Source organism: Anthonomus grandis, chromosome 7, assembly GCF_022605725.1.
Source record: "Anthonomus grandis grandis chromosome 7, icAntGran1.3, whole genome shotgun sequence".
In the NCBI taxonomy this organism is placed as follows: Eukaryota; Metazoa; Arthropoda; class Insecta; order Coleoptera; family Curculionidae; genus Anthonomus; species Anthonomus grandis.
The window spans coordinates 13,953,769-13,977,572 of record NC_065552.1 but is presented as its reverse complement, the minus strand read 5'-3'; the positions used below and the strand labels follow the sequence as shown (position 1 = coordinate 13,977,572).

At 30.7% G+C, this 23,804-nt stretch overlaps 1 protein-coding gene across 4 annotated transcripts; it reads left to right on the top strand.

Annotated features, from left to right (window-relative positions):
- The first annotated feature begins 697 nt into the window (after positions 1-697).
- Positions 698-13,781, top strand: LOC126738604 (putative sodium-dependent multivitamin transporter). Of its 4 annotated transcripts, none has more exons than XM_050444015.1 (10): positions 698-883; positions 9,059-9,217; positions 9,866-10,087; positions 10,155-10,311; positions 10,379-10,562; positions 10,791-11,061; positions 11,122-11,268; positions 11,323-11,547; positions 12,652-12,827; positions 13,294-13,781. In XM_050444015.1, exons 2-10 carry the CDS (start codon positions 9,095-9,097, stop codon positions 13,544-13,546), a joined length of 1,758 nt encoding a protein of 585 aa, XP_050299972.1. In that variant the 5' UTR covers positions 698-883; positions 9,059-9,094; the 3' UTR covers positions 13,547-13,781. The 4 variants fall into 4 exon arrangements, with proteins under 4 accessions (XP_050299972.1, XP_050299973.1, XP_050299969.1 ...); XM_050444012.1 differs by lacking the exon at positions 698-883 and adding an exon at positions 4,432-4,476; XM_050444013.1 differs by lacking the exon at positions 698-883 and adding an exon at positions 8,770-9,000.
- The last annotated feature ends 10,023 nt before the right edge of the window (positions 13,782-23,804 follow it).

Below are 23,804 nucleotides of genomic sequence, written 5' to 3'. Positions count from 1 at the left end.
AGGCAAATTCAATAATTATTTAGTAATTCTCGAGGGTTATGTGTTGCTGACTCAATGCTACTTGGAAACTTCCTGCCCTTTTCTTCTTGGGATCCAAGTTTGCTCGTTGTGAGTACCATTTCGTCAAGAACCCTTAAAACGTTTAAATTGAAACATTATTTTTTAGCAAATAAATAAACTTAATACTTGTAACAAAATCGCGAGAAAAGTGAAGTCAACATAAAAACATAGCGATATTAGAGGACTATGTTTTAAGGAATTAGTCTAAGTGGATCAGGTGGAAAAGTCTACCTCAATAACTGAAGATGTGCTTAAAAAAAATCTATCGTTGGTTGGCCAAAGCTTAAATAATCGTTAATTATATGGAAAGGCTTATAAACTAGAAAGAAGTTGAACCATACAACAGTAAAACAGAGTAATTTAACAGTAATAAGATTTAGGAAAATTTTATTAAAATGAAAAAGAAAACTATAATTTATGAAACTAAAATAACGTCGACGGAACGGCATTGTGAATATGAAATATACCAAAAAATTTAATGCCAATTGCCAACTAACTTTTTGGCGTAAGTAAAGTTTTAAAATTGTAAACAATGGTCGCGCGTAAGAATATCGCGTGTCCGTGATATAACCGGTAAGGACTCGCCTTGAAACCACGGACGTATTGATTTATTTTCAATTCCTGTTTAGCCTAGATTGGCAAAATAAGAAACAGCTGATCTACTGATCCTACCTGTTCTACTTTTTAATGGTGTAGTGGAGTGAAATGTTATAGTTATAGTGTATATAATTTGTTGAAAATAACGTCACTACTTCCAGAAAATAAGCATTAATTCTACGTTTGTCAGGGATAGACGAAAACTAGTATTGGATTTCAATAATAGGTACTATTTATAGTTATTTTCTAATTTTACAGTTTTTTACCACTGACATAAGAGAATTGGACCGGCAGTTCCACGACCATATCGGTTACGGCTCAGTGTGAGAGAGCGCATGTAAAGAAAGGATGGAGCTAATTTGGGCAAATTTTTATTCCTTCTTGTTATTGCGCCCTATAGACATTTAAAAAATAGAAGGAATTTAGAAAGTGATATTAGAGGACGACCAATAATGATTTAAAATGTAATAAGAAAAAAGTGTGTTAAGAAGAAAGAGAGTGTTAGATTTCATTTATTCATAATAATTATTTTAACCAATATTTTATGAAGAATTAATAACAGAAATTCTTCAGTTCTTGTAAATGTTGCCTTATAATTCTATATTGGATAATTTGAAAAATACTTGCATTAAAAATTATTTAAAAAAAATTAATATCACATACATATGTAGGTCTATACCTACATATGTTGTTTAAGTATAGCCAATAACAACATGTTTCTCTACAAAGCATTTTTTTAATTTTTTACCGTTTCTTTCTCAGTTGTCCGTCACAACCATCATAAAAACTTAAATAAGAATAATGTTGTATTAATAAATAAAGTGAAGCTTTGATTTTTTTTATAGGTTCTATAATCTTTTGGTTTTATTGAATTATTATATAAAGTGTAATGATGGTATGTGAGACCTTTTTCCCACAAATATTATTACTTAAGTATATTTAAAGGTATAACTAAAGTATCGTAAAGTAAAACACATTATTTAATTAATGACACGTTTTTATTATATAATGTGTAGGTATAATGGTATGGTATGGTATTTTATGTTTATTGTATTTTATTATTAAGGTTAGCAAAACTTAAGTGCTAAAAGTTTCATCAGCGTATTTTAGCACATTTAAAATTACGTAATTAAAAAACTGTACATACATACAATACTACCTGAAAATTTTTATTCGTAAATAAAATCTTTTTATTATTATAATATAAATTATGTTCTTTGTTATTGGGATACCATATTGCTTTTTTTACGAAGCTTTTTTCGCTATAATACTATTATAAAATAATATAAAGCTTTTTAAAAGTTTTAATTACACTGGTGAAATTTGGCTTTTAAAATTTTTGTCACTCTATATATTGATACCATTATTGATGGCTAAAAGGTAAACACTTCTAACTTGACCAAAACTCTAATCTATTTACACAATGATAGATCAGATAAAAGTTTTTTAACCATAGAAACATTAAAGTACTCATACTTAATAACTATATAAAACAACTTTCCAAAAATATTAACATGAAATAAATAAGAAAAATACAAAAAGTATAGGAAACACTATTTAAAATAACAACTTTCAACCTGTTTTTACCAAAATTAGCTCCTACTCTTCCTCGGCCCCCTCTCTCATATGTCGGAGCCAAACGATAACAGGGCGCGTAATGAGTGGTGGCCCGTCCTTTCTACTCGCCCGCACAAAATTCCGCCACCCTGAAATATTGGCGAAGTTTGATGTTTTATAAATTTTTTATTTTTTATCAGATTCTCACGATTTTGCCATCAGTTTTTAGATACATTTGTTGTGATTTTTTAAAATCATTTTGTAAAGTAGCATTTTTCGATTAGGCTATATTATACAGGAGTAAAACAAACTGTTGTTTTTTCTCGTAATTTCAAAAGACCCTGTAGGAAAATTAAGGTGGATAATTCTGTTTACATACTGTTCTTTGTAATCTTTGATGTATTCTAACTAAACAAACTAATAAATCTAACTAAACATTTCGATTTTTGATTCATTCCATTATCTCATTTCTGCTGCGAGCTGCAAATTTTTGATTAAAACGCTGATTTGAAGCGTATTTTTATTAGGAGAAACAAACACTAGGTATATCATAAAGTTAATTAAAAAAAAATAATTTTAATAGCGTGTATTTTCTCCTCTCGCAGCAGTAACAGCTTGCAGTCTTCGCGGCATCGAATGAATAAGGTTCTTTATTCTTGCCTGAGGAATAGCCTCATATTCTTTAGTCTTGCAAGGTTTGTGGTTGTACAGGACGACGACAGACGGCCCTTTTAAGTTGATCCCAAAGATGTTCTATTGGGTTGAGATCCGGGCTACATGCGGGCCATTCCAATCTTGAGAGTCCAACTTCATCCAGATATTCGCTCGCTACATGCACAACGTGAGGTCTAGCATTATCATGCATTAATGTAAATTGGTTCCCAATGAATGGAGCAAATGGGACAACAACTTCTTGAAGGATTTCCTCAATGTAACGGTGGGCGGTTAGAGCTCCATTTTCAATAAATAAAAGATTGGTGCGTGCTTCGGTAAAAATATACCCGCCCAAATCATGACTGAACCGCCACGATATAAGATTTGTTCTGAAATGGTGCAGTCAGCATATCTTTCATTTCTACGTCTGTATACCCGCTCACGACCATCCGGCGTCCTTAAACAAACCCTGGATTCATCTGTGAATAGTACGTTTACTTAAAATGCGATCTTGCAAATCTCAGTCGGTGTTATCGATGCCGAGGAAGTAATTGTGGACATCTTGCTGGCCTTCGTGAATAAAGTCCAGCTTCTGCTAATCTTCTACGTATCGTTCTTTCACTTACACTTACTCCATGAACTATTCGCAAGTCATTTTTTAGACACACAGCAGTAGATCTTCGATCTCTTAAAGAACTAATGGTGAAAAAGTAATCATCAGCTGTAGTGGTCATTCTCCTTTTGCCAGAGCCTTGTCGTCTAGTAAAAATTTCCGTCTGTAAATACGTATTCCAGGCATCTCGAACTGTAGACTGCGGAAATCTCAGAGTACGGGCGACATAACTTTTGCTACGGCCATCCTCTATAAACGCAACAATTCTACCCACGTCTGCTATAGTTAATACCATATTGACACACAACAAATTATAATAGTGACACTGTCAAACTTTATGTCACATTAATTGCGTCCTTAGCCAACACCGATAATTTTTAACCGAAAACTTGACATTAATTATCTAAAAATAAGCTTCAAATCAGCGTTTTAATAAAAAATTTGCAGCTCGTAGCAGAAATGAGATAATGGAATAAATCAAAAATCGAAATGTTTAGAATACATCAAAAATTACAAGGAACAGTATGTGAGAGTATACAACAGAATTATCCACCTTAATTTTCCTACAGGGTCTTTTAAAATTACGAGAAAAAACAACAGTTTGTTTTAATCCTGTATAATATAGCCTAATCGAAAAATGCTACTTTGCAAAATGATTTTAAAAAATCACAACAAATGGATCTAAAAACTGATGACAAAATCGTGAGAATCTGATAAAAAATAAAAAAATTATAAAACATCAAACTTGGCCAATATTTCAGGGTGGCGGAATTTTATGCCGGCGAGTATATTATATCCTATTTAGAATTGACTAACCGTAACAAACCATCACAGGAAAACCGGATTTGTTGAAGCAGGTCTTAAAGATTTGATTAAGAGTTCGTTTTGCAAGCATATATTACGGAATTTGCTAGATTTCCGCATTAAACGGTCCCGTGAATTTTGAAACTACCAGAGGCATCTGCATGTGCAGCACCCGACCAAAGGGGACGAAGGTATAGTACCCCAAGCCGTCGAGAACCGCTTATCGCTCAGAGGTGGATTATGGATATTTATAATTTTTAAACAGTTCGCACTGTTATATTCTTAAAGCATGTTTATGTGTGTGGCTTTTTGATTTTTCGATATTTGTTTTCCGAGTGGTTGTTCCTTTCTATTTTTATTGTTGTACCTTGTGTTACTTATTGTTACTTACCTATTGTTATTAATTCATTTTAGTCTTGCGTTCGATTAATTATATTTAAAAACTAGTGATGTTGGTGTTGGTCAAGACTTTCCATACATTAAGGACATACCTGAGCAGAGCAAACAAATTATTTAAAATATTTTTCAATGTATAAAACGAGAAGATTATCAGTCGGAGCATATTATTATTGAATTTAATTTCGTATTCAATTATTTATTGAATTGGGATATCCAAGATCATTCTGTAAAACGAAAAAGGTGAGCCATAAGCCCCGGAAAATTGATATTACTGATAAGGATGTTAATCGGCAAACAGTTAATGGCTTTTTTAAAGAAAAAAAATTAGGATAAATTTAATAATGTTTACCCAAATTATAAATATACATCTCTAGAAACTCTTTATCGAATTTTAATTGAGTGGGTTTTAAACACATTAAAAGTTCGATAATAGGATGGTCATCATAGAATCAAGAAGAATTGTTAAAGTACGGGAAGAATATCTTCGTCAAATTAAAATACATCGTAAGTCCAACAGAAACATTGTATACTTGGATGATCAATGTTCTCCCTAATATATCAGTAAACTCGGTAATTATTACAGTAATTCGTATAATTTCCGTATTTTAGGTAAGATTCATAATACTGCATCTAAAATGAAGATATATTATTCATCATAAAAAAATAGAAATCGCGAACAAAGTGCCCACAAAAAAAGAATTGCTACAGACAACTTCAAAATTACAATTTTAAAAAGGACTATGTGATTAATCATATTTGCAAAACTCATGGACATACGTACCTTGCTGAGGTTGCTGCCACCGTATGTATGTCCATATGTCCGTATCTCCAAATATCCGTCCAACTGTGAAAAATACGTGATTAAAAAAAAGGATTGTTACCTAATATTATCACTCGTAACACCATTAATAATTAGTCCTACAGATCACTGCAGTTCTTACGAGTCCTGACATTCGGACTATTAAATATTGGTTAGTCTTTTAGCATTTTGCTTGAATAAGATTACTTTTATAATCCTATAATGCAGTGAGAAAATTTGATTTAAAAAGTATTTCTCCTACTACTTCTTAGGGTTTATAAAGTGTAATTTTTTATGACTAATGCCTAAAAAAGTCCTTTTACACACATTTCATTTATAATTTGTCAAAAAAATTATTGACATTTTTTTACGCACTAGTGCGTATAGTAATTGTCGTCTCGTGACTTATGAAACCATGTTAATATCTAATGTCAGTGCATATATAATAGTTTAGGTATGTGACAATTGAACGATTTTATACATACATGGATAACTTTATATAATATCAAAGTTCTTTTCTTTTTTTTAAGCGAAAGATTACTTACTATGTCGAAAAAATATTTTAAAAGGTAAGTAAGTCGTATTTTTAAAACGAAATGTAGAAAAAATATCACTCAATAAATAAAGATGCTTCTATTAAAATTAAAGCTTGGAGATAAAACATTAAGAAACATTATGTTGGACATATATTGAGAATTAAGCCGAATCTAAAATTAAGCATTAAAAACAGTTGAGACATTTCACCAAAAATGCTATATTAAGAGAAAAAGCAGTACATTTTAAATAGCTTTTATAAAAAAGATTTAAAAACTAGGCAATTTGTTACAAACAGTTAGAAATAACAACTGAAAATTGTAACCAAGTTTCTATAACCAAGGCTTCTTAATTTAGCTATCCTGAAGAAACCAACAAACAGTTTTTATTCAATAGGCTGTTTTTATTCCATAGGCTTGAAAAGCCAACTACATACATTGAGAAGAAAATTCTATTTTTCTCGTTTATTTGAGAATATAGAAACAACTTTTAATTTTAGACGTTTGATCAAGGTCTATTGGCCAGAATGGTATATCTGGAAAGGAGGTTTAATTGTGAATTTCTTATATAATAGATCAATTCTACGTTGTTGTAACGAATTAGTAATTATTTACTTATTGATTAAGTTAGTTTTTGTTGCAAGTTTATTGATTATTCACTTTTTATTATACTTTTGGTTAAGCGTTTTAGGAAGAATCAAGGAGATACAAGAAAGATAAGTAATTTTATATATTTGATTTTACTGACCTTCATAATGGTAGTAGATTTAACTACCGACACATTGGTATAAATTAGGTTCTTATATTTAAGAATAATTTTTTTCATTGTTTTCAATCCAATGAAAAATATAGTTAGGTAGGATATCGAAAAGAAAAAACGATCTCAGAGATCGATAAATAAAACCTCAGCTCCTTGGTATATAAAGAATCTATTATACCTCAAGTAAATTATTGTATTTGAGGATTATTGGACTTAAATTGAATTAAATAAAACGAAAGGTTAACGTTAAAAGTTCATATTTCTTCAAAATAGGCGAATAGGTCTATTTTCTGTTCTGTAGGTCTATGTCTGTTTAATAATTGAGCATATGAGATAGTATTTTATAAATAGAATTTTATTAAATAGATTTTTTTTTAAATAGTGACATACTACCCAATAAAATAGGTAAAAAATAAAACCTATTTCTAAAAATGCAAAAATACTTAAATGCTCGTCGATGAGTTATTAGAGTATCTTCCAAGCAATTTCAAAGGTAATTAAAAAATGTATATTTCAATAATTTAGTAGCTTTCTGTGAGGAATTTTTAAATAATTCCTAGTTGCCACAAAACAATTTAGTATCTATTTCATAATTTTTGGTGAAAGTAATTAACGAGATTAATTTAGGATAGCTTTTGACACTTGATATCATAAAATGATGTTAGGAAATCTATACTACTATGGCTTTTCACAGTCGACTTTTTTAACTAATTTGCTTTGTAATTGGGCTTGCTGCGTTTCGGTTACTGGTGACATTGGAATTAATAAATTGGATTATAAATTAATGAAAAAGGGTGTCCCAACTGGGGTTCATTCTTTCACCTGTTATATTTTCAAGATATGCACTAGATATACATAGTTGTTTATCTTTATACATAGCACTTTACAACAGTATCCTGATAATTCATAATTTTACCATCCAAAATGCAATTGAGGTTTACTCAATATATTATATTAAACCAAAATAAATAAAGCAGCTTATTTAGACTTACTTGTCATAACAAATAAATAACGAAATTAATCCCTATAAAATAGAGGCTAAAACTCTGACCATATATGAAAGAACAAAATTAAAATTTGACTTAAGGCTTTAAAAAAGTATTGTCTAAAATAAGTTTACCTTTAAAAAGAAAATATTATCTATTTTATTGCTGTCGTTGTTCGACTATGGAGATGTAGTTTATGAGTTCATCACTAGCTATTACAATCAAAAAATTAAAAGAATACAAACTAACTATATGAAATTTTCTTTCAATATTTCATGTAGACATGACATAACATTAGATTTAAATAAAAATAAAACTTATTAAAAATAAAAGAATCTTTCACATATAGTGCTTTATTTTTAAAATACATAGCAACCTAATACCTTTCTAAGATAGATACCTTTATAGATACTACCAGAACACGGAATATTAATAGGTATAGACTCCTCTTCGTTCTGCGACCCTTTTATAGATTTCAACAAATTCATAAATATAATGACTATATTGAAACTTTAAGACAAGGAATTTTTTTTTTCAGATTAGCTCTTTTTCCTTGTTTAAGATCGGCACCTTGTTCACTTATCTATATCGCTTAGCCCTTCTTCAATATTGTAGCTTCTCTATTTTTGAATTTTAATTTATTTTATTATAACAATACTATTTAAGATTAGGTGCACTTTATATTACATAGGTTAGCTATTAATATAACTTATCTGAATTTTTGTTTTATTTTGGAAACACATTTTTGTATTTTGACGCATGTTTCATTAGCTGCTAAATGAATTTAGAATACCTACATAGAGCTAAATCTAACAATATATTAAAAAATCATGTAAAAATCAATTTATATATATTCGTATACTTCTCTTTAATTCTTTACAGGCTTATTTAGTAAATATTATGCTGAGCCGTATATCTAACAACTTAACTTTTACGTAATCTATTTACCCAGACCTATACGTTAATAAGTAATTACAGTAATATATCTGCCAAAAAGAGACCTACAGTGTTTCATCAATCATGAATATAAAAAAACCCTGATCTTGAGAACTTTTTCGCGTCATATAGATAATGAGACCATGACCACGTTTAAAACTCAAAATAAATCGAATAAGAGTCAACTGTACTGCGTTGTACTGTGGTGAATTAAATGTTTACAATTTGTTTAAACGTTTTATTGCTTAATAGGGGATCAATTAAAAATAATAATGTAGTGATTATCTAACATGCACGCTTCTGTAATTAGTAATTTCCAGAATTATTCGAATGTTTTTAATTTATATTTATACTTTATAGAAAAAAGACGGTACAACGGCACAAAATAAAGTGAAGATGCAAGTTCTCCAACCGAGTTTAAAAATATGGGATTATATAATTGTTATTTTGGTATTAGTGATTTCATCAAGCATTGGAGTTTATTATAGATTTACCGGTGGGAAGCAGAAAACTGTAAAGGTAAGTTTCCTGTTTGAAGGTTAAGTTTGGTCAGTTAAAAAACTACAAATAAATCTAATACATCACGTTTTATCTAATAAATATCCAAGGGTTTATTGTATTAAATTTTATATACCAATGGACATACGACACGTCTTTGGATCTACTTATTCATGAGAAATCATTTTCTTAATCGCCAATCTTGGTACAATGATGTTATGATAACTTAATCCAAAACCAATAAAAATAAACAATGTCAACTGACTTAAAATTAAAAAGAAGACTTAAAATTTAAAAGTCCTGACATTTTGGTCTCACGAGCAACTCAAAAGTTGTGATGATTTCTATAGAAAAAAATATTTTTTAGATGAAGCTAATTTTTAGTTTTAGAAATGGATTAGTGGTAAAAGAAGTCGATTGGCTTATTAAAAAAAATATATTCCTTTAAAAAATGCAAAGCATCTAAGATGTATTGAATAACTTTGACCTGATTATTGATCTCGAAGAAATTATTTACCACCTACAATAATTATTATTTTATACTACTGGTCTATGTGAACTAACCATTAACATCAGATAAAAAAGGCAAAAGAAACGGCAACAATATTTCTACCGCAATATCTATAAAAATCATTTGTTTCCTTATAAATTAGTCTAAGGCTTTTTTAGGAATATCTCCATGCCGACAAAAATATGTCCATCTACCCAGTAGCAATATCTCTTATGGCCTCATTTCTATCCTCCATAACTATAATCGGAGTTTCCAGCGAAAACTATGCCTACGGATTTCAGTTTATCCTCATTTATTTGGGTCATCTGATCTTCACTCCTATAGCAGCATATCTTTACTTACCAGTATTTTTTAAACTACAAGCAACCAGTGCTTATGAGGTAAGATAGTACCTAATAGGTCATTTAAAGTAATAAGTTATCGTATTAAATTTATTGGTTTTTCAAGTACTTAGAGCTCCGCTTCGGAAAAATTGCAAGATTGGCAACATCACTCTCTTACACTTTACAAATGACATTATATACCGGAGTTGTAATATATGCTCCCGCATTAGCTTTAGAAGCTTTAACTGGTATTAATAGGGTTACGGCAGTATTATCTGTAGGTAAATATTGGATCATTCGCCGATATTTTTTAAAATTTCAAACTACCTCTAAGATTTAAAATTTTAGGTTTAGTTTGTACATTTTACTCAACACTAGGTGGTATGAAGGCTGTGCTAATGACTGATGTCTTCCAAGCAATACTCATGTTTTTAGGAGTATTTAGTATAATTGGATCAGCTGTAGTAACGCAAGGAGGATTTGCAAATATTTGGCGAATCGCCCAAGAAGGAAATAGGACTAATATCTGGAAGTAAGAATAGGTTGCGGAAAAAACATACTAAATGTCATAATATACATATGATTTTGCATCTAAAATCAGACTCATGCACAGCCAGTATTTATCGCCTCCAGATTTTTATCTGCTAAGAAACCATAGAGGTTATTATCTGGTTATGATGGTCGGTCTTCATAAATGCAAATACATTATATTTTAGATATTCAATTTTGTAAATTTATTATACTTCTAAGTTTCTTGCAGTTTTGATCCTGATCCAACAATTCGCCACTCATGGCTCTCTTTAATATTAGGAGGTGGAATCCTTTACCTTTCCCTCTATGGTGTAAACCAAACCCAAATTCAACGATATCTAACGGTTAGGGATCTGGATAGAGCCCAAAAAGCTCTCTGGTTAAACTGGCCAATATTTTGTTCTCTTGGAGTCGCTACTTCCTTTACTGGTCTTGCAATATATTCAAAATATCATGCTTGCGATCCTGTTAAGGCTGGTTTTATTACAAGTATGGACCAAGTAAGTGAGTAACTTAAAAGTTTCAATTTGTTTTATTGCTTATGATATATTTTCTTGTAGCTTATGCCATACTATGTGGTTGATACTATGGGTCATATTCCAGGATTGTCTGGCCTATTTGTAGCAGGAATCTTTAGTGCTTCTTTATCTACTATATCGGCATCTTTGAACAGTGTTGCAGCTGTAACTATGGAAGATTATTATAAAGTGTTAAATAATAGTTTGATTATCTATTCCTCAACTAATAAATATTGTTTTTAGCCATTAAACAAGTATCTAGGTAAAGCGGAATTAACTCAGCAAAGCGCAGCGACTCTAACGAAGTTTATAGCTCTAGTATATGGAATTGTCTGTCTAGGGGTGGCATTTTTAGTACAATATTTAGGTGCTATTTTAAGAGCCTCTTTGACGATATTTGGAGCAGTAGGTGGCCCGATTTTAGGACTGTTTTCCTTAGGAATGTTTACTTTTGTTGCTAATGAACAGGTTATTATTTATTTTCATTTAGTTCAGTAATTTTATAACTATTTCAAGTAAACCTAATTTAAACATTTTAATTTTTTAGATGTGCAATTGTAAGTTTCAATATAACATAAAATATGCTAACCCAGTTACGCTTCTAAGTTCTCCTTCAGAAAAGCTTATCAACTACTCAGTTCTTTAAGCCTCCGCTAATATTAAAAAAGTGATAAAATATAAATAAATCGTATTGGTACGTGTATAATGCTACAAATGTTATATATCTCATAAATAAACCCATAATGGGCTCATTTAATTACCAACTTTCTATCTGTTTTGGAAGACACATTTAGAATATTAGGTCACTCTTTCGGATTTAAATTTTAATTGAAACATGATTTGCATTGCGATTTATGGTTAGGTTTCTCGACCCCATTGCCAAATGGTATTCGTTATATTAACTATTTTTTCAATAAGGACCTATCATTATAATAAGATATATCAGTTAATAAAACTTTACTGGTTGATTTTTTTGGCTTTGAGCTAGCCAGAAAGTCGAGCTAGCCGAGAACTCCTAGCCTTCTTTTATAATTATTATAATATCCCTACCGGTTAATACAAATTGTTACGGCCATGCTACATGACCTTTACCAGTTTCACTGAACTGTCATAACATTATTTTTTCGAAGTTTCATATTTATGTTTAATTGAGATATATGGCTTTCTGTTCTATCTCAAAGACAAACAGTTTTTTTAAGTATTTATTTCAGCTACCCTTGCGGCACTAACGAAGATATGAGATATCCAATTAATACTTAATTTTTGATTATGATCTAATAATTATCGCTTTCTAGAATATTTTTTAAAGTAAGGGAGAAATTGTTTTGATCTGTGAACACAAGAAAGTTACTTAGAATTTAACACAGATAAGAAAAGTAAAAAAATGTATTATCGCAAATTAACTATTAATTGCAATCTGAACTGTGTAAAAGTTTCTCTATTTAAATATTTCTTTCATTACTTTAGAGAATTTAGTACAAGAATCACATAATTTGTAAAATAAGCTGTCTAGTTACATTACCAAATACATCATTTTATTTCTGCCTAATTTCTACAATATTACATTTTCAGGGTTCTCTAGCAGGTCTCTTAGCAGGAATGTTCGTCTCGATGTGGTTAGCATTTGCGCCAAAACCACCCCTAAAACCCTTACCTACCACAGTAGATGAATGCTATGGGAAAAATATTAGTACATTTAGTACAAGAAACTCGATAGGCTTAGCTGGAACCAATGTACTTAATGAAAGGTATATATATTATTCCACTCAATATAATAAGTATAATTAGATTAGATTTTGGACGGATGTTCATAATCTAAATATTCGACGATAATACATTTTAACAGTGCCAAATCATAAAAAACAACTTTTTAACAGAAGTCCTTTTCATATTTGATCGCATCAACCATAGACATATTTAAAATACATGATTTTACTGTAATGCTGTTTGCATGGTGTTTTAAAAACTATATGAAGCAAAACCTTCACTTTTTGTCTTTTGTTGCAAGCTTTACTAACTAAAACAAAGCAATAAAATCACATCATTATGTTGTATAATAGTAGATAACAATTATACATTTAAAAAGATTTTTTTTTACAAATCTGTCATTTAAAAAGTATGACGCTCTGTGACACTGTGAAATATAATTGTGCAATTTATATGTAAAATATTACTTTGTCCTTATACATTGTTATAATACGTTATATATTTTAGCGATTTTCCATGGCTCTACAGAGTATCGTATCTCTACAATGGCGTTATAGGCCTTGCTGTTACATTTACGATAGGCTACATTACCAGTTTCATAATAAGAAAAATTTCAGGACGGAAAATTGAAGATGAAGATTATAATCCGAATCTTTTTGTACCTTGCTTATCAAGAAAATTGTTAGAAAATAAAAGGGAAAATAAAGTATTTAAATTAATTAAAAGAAGTGATTCGCATGAAGATATGAGAATTGTTTAGAAAAATATATAGTAACTGATTAGATAAGAAGAAAAAATCGTTAAAAAGGTTCCTTTAAAAATATTATATGAAAAGTTGTAAGTACTTAATTAGAAATCTCATATTTTTAATAGTCAAGTTCTTTTTCTAATCTGCCTTAAACTCGTTTGATGTAATTATGCATATCTGACAATAATTTTTGTAGCAAATTGAAGTCTAATTGTATGATTATTTTTTTAATATATACCGTCAATATTAAACAGCTCTCTTCTGTCTTTTTAAAAATACAAGCTAAATTTTTTCGAGACCCCCATTTTAAAGATGTATGAAACTAGTATCGTCCACTACGAGATAGCGAAACGACGACCGAACCCTAAGAACATCCCAATTCTATTGATTTGAATGACATGACTCATTTACGCTTACAAGTCGACCTTAAATAGACCATAGTACTGAAATTTTTTAATTAAACAATCGAAGGCTTTTGAAAAATTACAAAAAAATTTTGCTGTGGAGTATTATTTATTGATGCTGGAGTAAATGATTAAAAGAGAAAACATAACATTATTTTTGCATTTGTAGTTAGAATTTTATGTTCAATCAAAAATTAAAAATCGATAGAAATTATTAACATTTTAAGCAAGAAAATCATGATCATAATACATTAATTAAAAATTTCCTTACATATGAGAATATGCATATACGAGTACAGGGTGGCTCACCAAAAAAGACAGCAACCCCATTTGTGACTTTTTGGTATGTTTTTGGTAAAACAGTAATGTTTTGGGACGTCTTTTCATCTAGAGCCGTACAATACAGAGTGATCCAAAAATATAATTCTGCGTTACATTTTATTTTAAAGAGAACATTTCTTTTTTAAATTTTAAGAACATTCATGAAGTTTTTAGTAAAATAATAATTTTATACAGGGTGCCTCCGAGTAAGTCGGTATCTTTGCTAATGTTTCAGATACAGGGTCAATTAAATTAAATTGGTAATTAGATTAAAATGGTGAAAACAATAAAAAAATTGAACAGCGCGTTTTCGCAAATATCAAAAACGTACTCTGGTTAAATAGAATCCCCTGTAGGATGTGATATTTTTGTGTGCAGTGCGTAATGAAATTTTGTTCTCTTCTCTCTAATATCTTGCAAGGCAGCCTGCAAGTCTTCCTCTCTAAATTGTTTTGGCTTTAGCTTATAGATTTTTCTCATTTTATCTGAAAACAAGAATTTTCTGAAGAATATCACATAAAATGTCTCATATTTACCCCAACAACATTTTGTCTCATATTAACCCCAAATCATGTCTCATTATTACACCTATCTGTAGTTTCTGTTTATCTGATTAATTTAATGTTACCCAGCACTTATATGCACAGGAAATCACTGTACAGTTACTAAACAAAGCAGAGAAAACGTAAACAGTTCATACACTTCACGATTGCTATTTGTTTACTTCAATATGAAACACGTCTGTACAAAAGTTTTTCGCGCCTAATTTTGACACATTTTTCAGCTGATGGTAAAAACCCCTAGAGAAGATTTCTTTCTTACAAATTAGAGATTATTTTAAAGTTAAGGTTTGTATCTTTGCTAGAAATATGGTGCTGCTTTAATAATTGCTTAATAGATATCAGGACGAGCTGTCTCATTTTTACCTGAAAGATTTTGGTGTCTCATTTTTACCCCCTTTGACGGGTTAAGGGGGGTAAAAATGAGACGGATTTTACAACTTTTGAATTTCTGAAGCTATTTTTCTTCTTTTCAACATATAAATTTCGTAAAATAAATCATCTAGGTATCACTTTAATACAACAATAATAAGTTGTACGTTAATATGCATATATCTATTTTATTTTTATTTAAATAATTGTCTCATTTTTACCTTTGAATTCGGGTAAATACAAGACACCTCAGGTTAAATATAAGACACGGTTTATTTCGCGTTATTAACCACGAACGTTCCGTGTAGTGATAATTTTGAGACAGTATGGGGTAAAAAAAACACAATAGGTATAATTTTTTTTTTAATGACGAGTCAAACTTTAATTTTTTTATATTTTAAAGCAAAATAACGAAACATTCTAATAAATATTAAAAACAAATGAATAATGTGTAATTCTTACATTAAATAACACATTAGGTACCTAACGAAAAAAAAAAAGTTCTTTGGTAAAAAAAAATAAATTAGCTAGTTTTTTTAGCACTTAATTGGCTTTCTTAATTTTTATACACATCAACTTGGTTGGGAAAAATATAATGCACCCTAGTTCCTGTAAGAACTAGCTGTGGAAGAGGCAGTTTCATAACAATATCTTCTTCATTTATCACATTAACGTCATTTTCAACTGTCTTAAATCTTTTTTTATTATTATCCACCGACTTTAAAGTCATTACTTCAAACTCATTTTGGTCAGTAATCTTTTGTATGATTGAAACATATTTATAAATATGTTGTTTAGTTTTTCCACCCAAATATTTGACAAGAACAAATTCTCCAGCTGAATAGAGGTTCTCTTTTTTTTCTCGTGTGTCACTATTAACTTCTAACTCGTCATCACTAAAAGGGTCATAAACATCATTACTATCCCTTAAACTGAATGTACTGCTTACTTCTGATTCACTTGAACTGGACTCGTATTTTTTTCTATTATTAATCTTTAATTTTGCCACATTTTTACCTTTTGTTCCACTCCTTTTTCTAACTACGTTTTTATTCTTGTTTTTTACTTCATTTTTTTCTATAATTTGTCTACTGAATTCCCCCTCTGTTATGACACAGCCAGTCATATCTATTTTTCTACGTTTCTTTGTTTCCAATCCCTTTGTAACTGAAAAGCGACCGAGCAATATTTCTTGAAGAAACTTCTCTTTTAGAATCTGTTGTCTTTTCATTTGAAACTTTTAATTCAACATTCATTGAACTGCAACCTGCTTGAGGTTCTTGAATTGCACTTTCTCTGTTTTTCATTTGGATTTCTTTATTTGTTTCGTCAGCTTGTTCATCACTGCTACCTTCTCTTTCTAAAATATCTTTCTCAACTACAATGTTTTCTTGATTACCAGGTTGCTTTTCTCTTGCTTCCTCTAATACGTTTTGTTCAGTTGGTAAGTGTTCTACAATACTATAAGGGTTCTCTCTTGGATTTAGGTTCTGCTATCTATCTAGTTTATCTTTATCTAGTCGTGCCACGGGATATTTAGCTCTGTTGCAAGGAAAAATTCCACTTGAATTAAAACCCGATATAACATTGTTTTTTGTTATACCCTCTTCCCATACTGAACAAAGCAAGTTACAGAATTCAGACTTACTTAATTTATTTCTATTAGTTCTTTGCCAAACAATTAGAGCTTCATTCCATTTAAGCTTTAAGGGCCCAAAACAGTCTCAAATCTGTCATATGAGGAGGTAGTTTTAATAAAACTATATTCTCCCTAATAGCACGCTGAATTGTTGCAGCATCCAAATGACTTATATGTCCATCTAGCACTATAAGTAACGGTCTTTGCGTAACTATTTCGCAGAATTTAATGAACCATCATTAAATATTTCGGTGGTCATCCATCCTTTTTTGGAATATGCATACATTGTGTCTGAAAAAGACATGGCATTTAAATAGATAAATGATATCTTAATTTAGAAAAAATAAGTAAGTACCTTTTAAATCCTTATCACCCTTCCAGGATGACCATAAATGCGCCCCTTGGAAAATAATCAGTGGTGGTAAAACTGAACCTGCTGCTGAAACGCAAGCCATCACTGTCGTATTTTCTTTCCCGCTACCAGCAATACATCTGTAAACTTTCTGTCCTCTTCCGGCAACTCCTTTAATTCTTGAAGGGTTACTTGAAAAATACGTCTCGTCTAAATTCCAAATTGAGTCAGGTTCATTTTCAAGATGGTATTTCTTTATTGTTTCTTCCAAGATGTCGTAAAAATGATATATAATAAAGGGATCAGATGTTACTTTATACCAACAAGCCTCCAGTTGCTCTAGTTTTTTCAAACTGAGCCGATTTCGCTGGCAGAAAGATACAAACCAATCCTTTCCAGGTCTACAATCCCGAAAGGAAGTTTTTAAATCATTTTGTTGTACAAATGCCTGTACAACATCTAATATCTCTTTTCGAGATAAAGCGAAACCCCAGTTAGCCAATACTTTTAACTTACTAGTTAAGTCATCCATTATTTCTTTCGATAGTGCTGTTTTTCTGCCCGCTATCTTCTTTTCAATTCCCCTTAGCCTTCGACTTAATAAGCTTTTGTCTACCTATATTTTTAAATAGATCAAGGGATAATAATTTCCTTAATAAAAAAAAGTTTATTCACAATAATAGCCTAAAGGGTCTTATTTGTTACTTTATCTATGTCTACTTACAGCACTCTTATGTAAATAGAATGAAAAAATATCCGAGAAACAAATATTAAACAACATATTTGCGTTGTCGATTAAATCTAGGTCCCAAGATTAGTTCTCAAACTCCAACCTTCTATCGTATTTATGAAGCTCACCAACAACTGTTACTTGCTGTTATTTACCCAATATAATGCCGGTATCACCTAAAATTCTCAAGGGATTTTACTAATTTTTAGTTCAGATATTAACAATGAATAACTTAATTAAAGTGGTAACAATTTATAACTTTTTGTTGCGAAAAAAACTTTCGTATGTAGAGATTTGCAGCCATCTAAAATCGGTTTAGATATTTTTTATCTATTCTATAAAAAAGTTTCATAGGAATTTTTTTGAATTTTCGGGAGTTATAGCCAATACATTTTTTTGTACATATGTTTTATTTAAGTCATTTAGGAATTTTTGGAAGTTATGGCCGTTTATATTTTTTAACATCTAACAGTTCAATAATTAAAAAAAAACTTTCGTTTGTAAAGATTTGCAACCATCTAAAAACAGAAAAAACTTTTATTTTATTTAAGTCCTTTGTAAATTTTTGGAAGTTATGGCTGTTTATATTTTTTAACATCTAACAATTCAATAATTTGTTTATCAAAAAACTTTCGTATGTAGAGGTTTGGGACCACCATAATTCGATTGAAATATTCATTGTTAATATCTGGACAAAAAATTATTAAAATTCCTGGGGCATGTCAGGAGATACGGGGTATTATATTGATTAAATAACAGCAAGCGCGGACTATAAAAAGGTCGCTGGCAACCGACATATGCTGCGTTCTTCATTTGGTTGCTGGATAACGAACGGACGCTATTTTCAATTGTTGGATTTTCTCGATGAGTCGATGGCGATTAAGGCGAATATTAGACACAGATCCAGTTTCTTCAAATTTTATTATCCAACTTAGACATAGTATAAATAGTATTATATTTTAGTATTGTTATTTTCTTAGTATTAGTATTGTTTTTTCAACAACAATTTTCAGTTTTTGTTTTTCAACTGTTGGACGGGTTTGTGAATACACTCAAATTTCATGCCGTTTTTTTATATAAACAAAAAATAATAACAAAAATTTTTTTTTGCTTTAGGAACATAACTTACAGTTTTTTTATGATGTTTTTTAAATGTCATTAGTATACTTTTCTTTGGTATTTTTTTAAATGATGTATACTGGTTACGAATAGTTTTGTAAATCTTTCTAAATAATTTTTCTTTACCACACGGCTTAGAAAAAATATTAATTTGATTGATATGGATGAAAATAGATGAACTAATGATACGTGATCTTTCATTATTGAGTACTTTTACTCAAAAACATACTAGTCTACGCGAGGTCATACAATTAGAACGTGATGAACGTATGCCACCACCGACTACTTCCTGTTACGAGTTAGACAGCGAGTTGTCAATTTGTGAAACAAAATTAATCACCCTTTCTTGCGATTTAACAAACTTTTATTTCCATCATTAATTGATCATACTACCCATGAAGACCCAGCCATCGTTCAAGATTTAATGGGCTTAAATGATAACTAAATAATGTTTTAGCTGTATCCCACAATAGGCTAGAGCCAGTAACTAATAATCATCAAGTGATTAATCCACTATATGACTTAGTAAGACAAAACTATCTGGAGTCATCTGATCCTAATAGTCATACCAATATTTTACATTCTAGGCATGTTGATACTCCACCCCCGTCTTCTTTACACTTGTTTTCTCCCCAAGGTTTTTCACCTTCCTATACCCAGAGACGTCGTGACTCAATCAATGATCGAAGAGGCAATTTTGGAACCAATTTCATCCTCTGCAACTTTCAATCCTACATATGGAATACCAGATTTTTTTACCCATCAGTTTTTAGGACACTAAAATTCTCCACTTATCATCTAACGGATGTGTAAACAATCCGATAGGTAAACAATCACAACATGCTATGCTCAGTATGATCCAAGTTCTTTCCGTCATGGGGTATCTAATGTAAGACGTTATCGAATAGTGTTTATGGATTCGGAATTAGATGCATCGCGACAAGTGCATACTGATGAGTCTCATATCAGGGAGGAAACCTTAAATCACCCTAATTCAATCGTAGACTTTGACAATCGACTTGACAATCTTGGGTTTTCTCTTATGCGACGACAACCAAGTTGATATTATACAGGGTGTCCTGAAAAATGTGAAAAATCTCATGGATTCAGCTAGACAATAAAAAATTATTTTGGAACTTTCCTTAAAAACATTTCCTATAGGCCCTCCTTACAAAGATACGGCACCTTAAAGAAGCCGCTGAACATAGGTTTTCCTTGAATAACTTTTGAAGTACCTGGTACAATTTAATAAAAATGTTACCTTATCAACACTACTAAGGACCTCTTAGGACCAATCCCTTAAAACATATTTATCTTGTTTATTTTACCAGTGGCGGACTAGGTTCTACATTATAATGCTTAAATTTTTAACACCCTGTGCGATAAAGCCTCTGAAATAATAAATATTGATAGCTTGAATCTTAAACTAAAGAAAAGGCACTCTTGTTTGTTATCGATAAAATAAACCATATTGAAACAAAAAAATAATTAATTATTTACTGTTTTATTTTAATTAAAAAGAACCATGATTTAGTGTAAGCCTGGTTTTAAGACGCTCTCACACTAAAGCTTGTAATTTAATAACCAATGTAAGGGTAAATATTTATTTAATGTTATTAAATAAATATTTACTAAATATAATATATAAAATATAAAACTGACAAGTGTGTTTTATTTGAAAACGTTGCCAAAAAAAAGAAAAAGATCAGGAAAGATCCCATAACTAAACCTAGATATCAATCTCGAAGGGCTGCAAGTAAAGAAGCATTAAAGCAAATGCAGATATTACTAGAGGATGAAGATGATGCCGTTCATAAAGGGGATATAAAATAAGAGGTAAGTAAATTAATTTAAGATTCTTATCCTTATATTCAACCAGCCTTCGAGACTAGTTTTATATACTCTTTAAAGTAGTTCCTGATTATGAAAATAATCTTTTTCTTACGTTAGCCAGTCACAGTTCCAGTTGTACCACCACTTACTCGAAAGAAAAATACAAATTAACCAACAGAAAGTCTTCCGACGGAAATGGTAAAGTATAAGCTTTAAAAACTGACAAAACACTAAATGTATCCCTTATTGACAGAGAAGTTTTGACGCTAAAAATTATTAAATGTCCAAACATTACAAACCATTCTGTGGAAAATAATTTGTGTATAATTAATTACACCATAGACACATGTTACATATTATTCGTTCGAGTTAATACAATTTATTGTATTTATTAACACTGCATGTACTGGAGGCCGATACAGAAGGAGAAGTTTTGAATACATAAATCTAGAAAAATTATTAGTGTCCTATATACAGGGTACAGACTTTGGGTAAAACTGGAATATAATATTGGGAAATTGGAATAAATTCGTAGGCTCTTGAAAAAGTATTTCAGATCGACGTAAAAACAACTCTATTAAGATTTCTTCCGCTTTTAAACATCTATTTTTATATCTTATTTTTTTTTTCTACCCCTTTGAAAGGGTCCCCATCCTTTAGGATTGGGCTAACCCTTTACGACCGATCTAACTCTATTTTTCATATTTTTTGGCAAATATTAATTCATATCTTTGGTTGTATGGAAGCCAAAACATTTAAATTTGGCCTATCAACGTTCAAAATATATATATCAAAATGATAAATTCGTAAACAATTTCTTTTTATAGCACCGCCCTAAAGCCAAAAATCCAAGACACTGAGTCAAGTTCCTAGTTCCGATCTGAACTCAAATTTAAGCCTTTAAACGACTTGAAAATTTGAGGACAAAACAGTTAATGGGGGATTAAAAGCTGTATATTTTTGCATTAGATCAGTATACAGTGTGAGTAATTAGCAAATAAATGTGTGGAAAAACAATTAAAACTGCTTTAGAGGCTAAACTATTATTTCTATAAAAAAGTATTTTAGCTAACAGGCTTAGTTTTATGGGAGAACTGGCATATCTAGAGCTTTTTTAATTTTTATTTTTTTATTTTTTGAGTTCTAACAATTTCAGTTTTTTGGAACTTTCCGGTAAGCAGGTACGGAAAAAATGTTTTTATAAAAAAAAAAGGGTTATTATCACGTTAACTGCCATGTGTACCATATATGGACACAGTCAATTTTTATTCAGCGCCATGTGTACCACCAGTGGACACAGAACTTCTTACCTTCCAAGCCATGTGTACATGGGGCGGCCACATTAAGCGTTGATTGAAATGTATGTATGGATTGGTCTGGCATAGGAAATAGTTTGTTTGAGAATGGCTCGGGAATATTTTTGTTTTTCAAAATAATATGACACAAAATATTGACGTTTTTAAATGATACGTTTATTTTTTCAATTTAACATGTAAAATTGTTGTTTATAATTATAAAATAAACAAACTAATTTTAAAAATAAAATACTTCAAAATGAATTACGCCCCTGTTCTCGTGAGTTTTTTCGTAGCAATATCTGCACCTGCCTCTTTTTAGCGTTTTCTCGTTATCTGTCTTTTCGGAAACTTTGTGCTCTTTTGAGGGATTCATTGTAATTGGCGGTACTGCCGTTTCCAAAAGTTGCATGGCAAGATTTTCTTTGAAAGTCTTATTGACATTTTTTCTCGTTAATTTTATTGTACATATTTAAGGCATTTACGACTGAGGTACCTGTGATAAATTCAAAGGCCAATTTTCTGTACCATTTAATTGACTTTCTAAGAGAATTTGAATAAGCTGACATTTGGTCTGATATATCAACAAATGATTTGGCCTTATTATAGTCGATTATTGCAGAAGGTTTGAGCCTAGGACCCTCTCTATGGTGTACTTCCTTTAGTTCATCTGTATGTTTTGTGGATAAGAAGAGCACGTCTCTCTTGTCATGCCACTTCATAACAACAACTTTATTTTTATTTTGTTTTACAACAATTTCCCCTTTTTTTAATTTTGCATCAACTACAGACTTTGGTAGATTTCTTCTGTTTTTACGAATCGTTCCAACTAGATGAGTTGATCTATTTTGCAGGTTTTTCGCAAGAGGAATAAAGGTGTACCAATTGTCTGCAAAAAGGGTCCGGCCACTATCAAGCAATGGTTGCAACATTTCCATAACAATAGATTCCGCAACCGATTGTCCATTTATTTTCTCTTTACCACAATATACTTTCAGGCTGTAAGTAAATCCTCCATCTAGACATACTTTATAAACTTTAATGCCCAACTTACGTCCTTTTCCTTTTATATACTGTCGAAAGGATAATTTACCTCGGAAAGGTATCATGGTTTCATCGATGCAAAGAGACTCTTCTGGAATAATGCAGAAAGAAGCATTCTTGTTCAGCATATCAACAAGGCATTGAATTTTATGAAGCCGGTCATTGGGAGGACAATCTTCATTATTTGCCAAATGAAACATACGTAAAAGCAGCTCAAATCTATTCCGCGGTAAATATTTTGATATTTCGTTTTTATATAATGGATGTTTGCGCCAATAATCTTTTAGTGATGGTTTTTTATCCAATCCCATCCAAATTAAAATAGCAATAAATGTTCGTATTTCGTTATAATTAGTATCCACCCATGCATTTAGGCGAGAATATTGGCCAATATTATCATTCGTTATGGCAAGAATAATTTGCTGTTCCGCGTATCTATTTGTTTCGACAACGATCTTATTAATAACATCGTCGGATACAAGTAATTCAAAAAAATAAAGTTCATCCTTATCGCGCATTTGGGTCTGCAAGGCAAGTGAAATTCCAATATTCATTGGTAGAGTGAATGTCGAAAAATTTCCTGAAGCTGGTCTCCACTCCG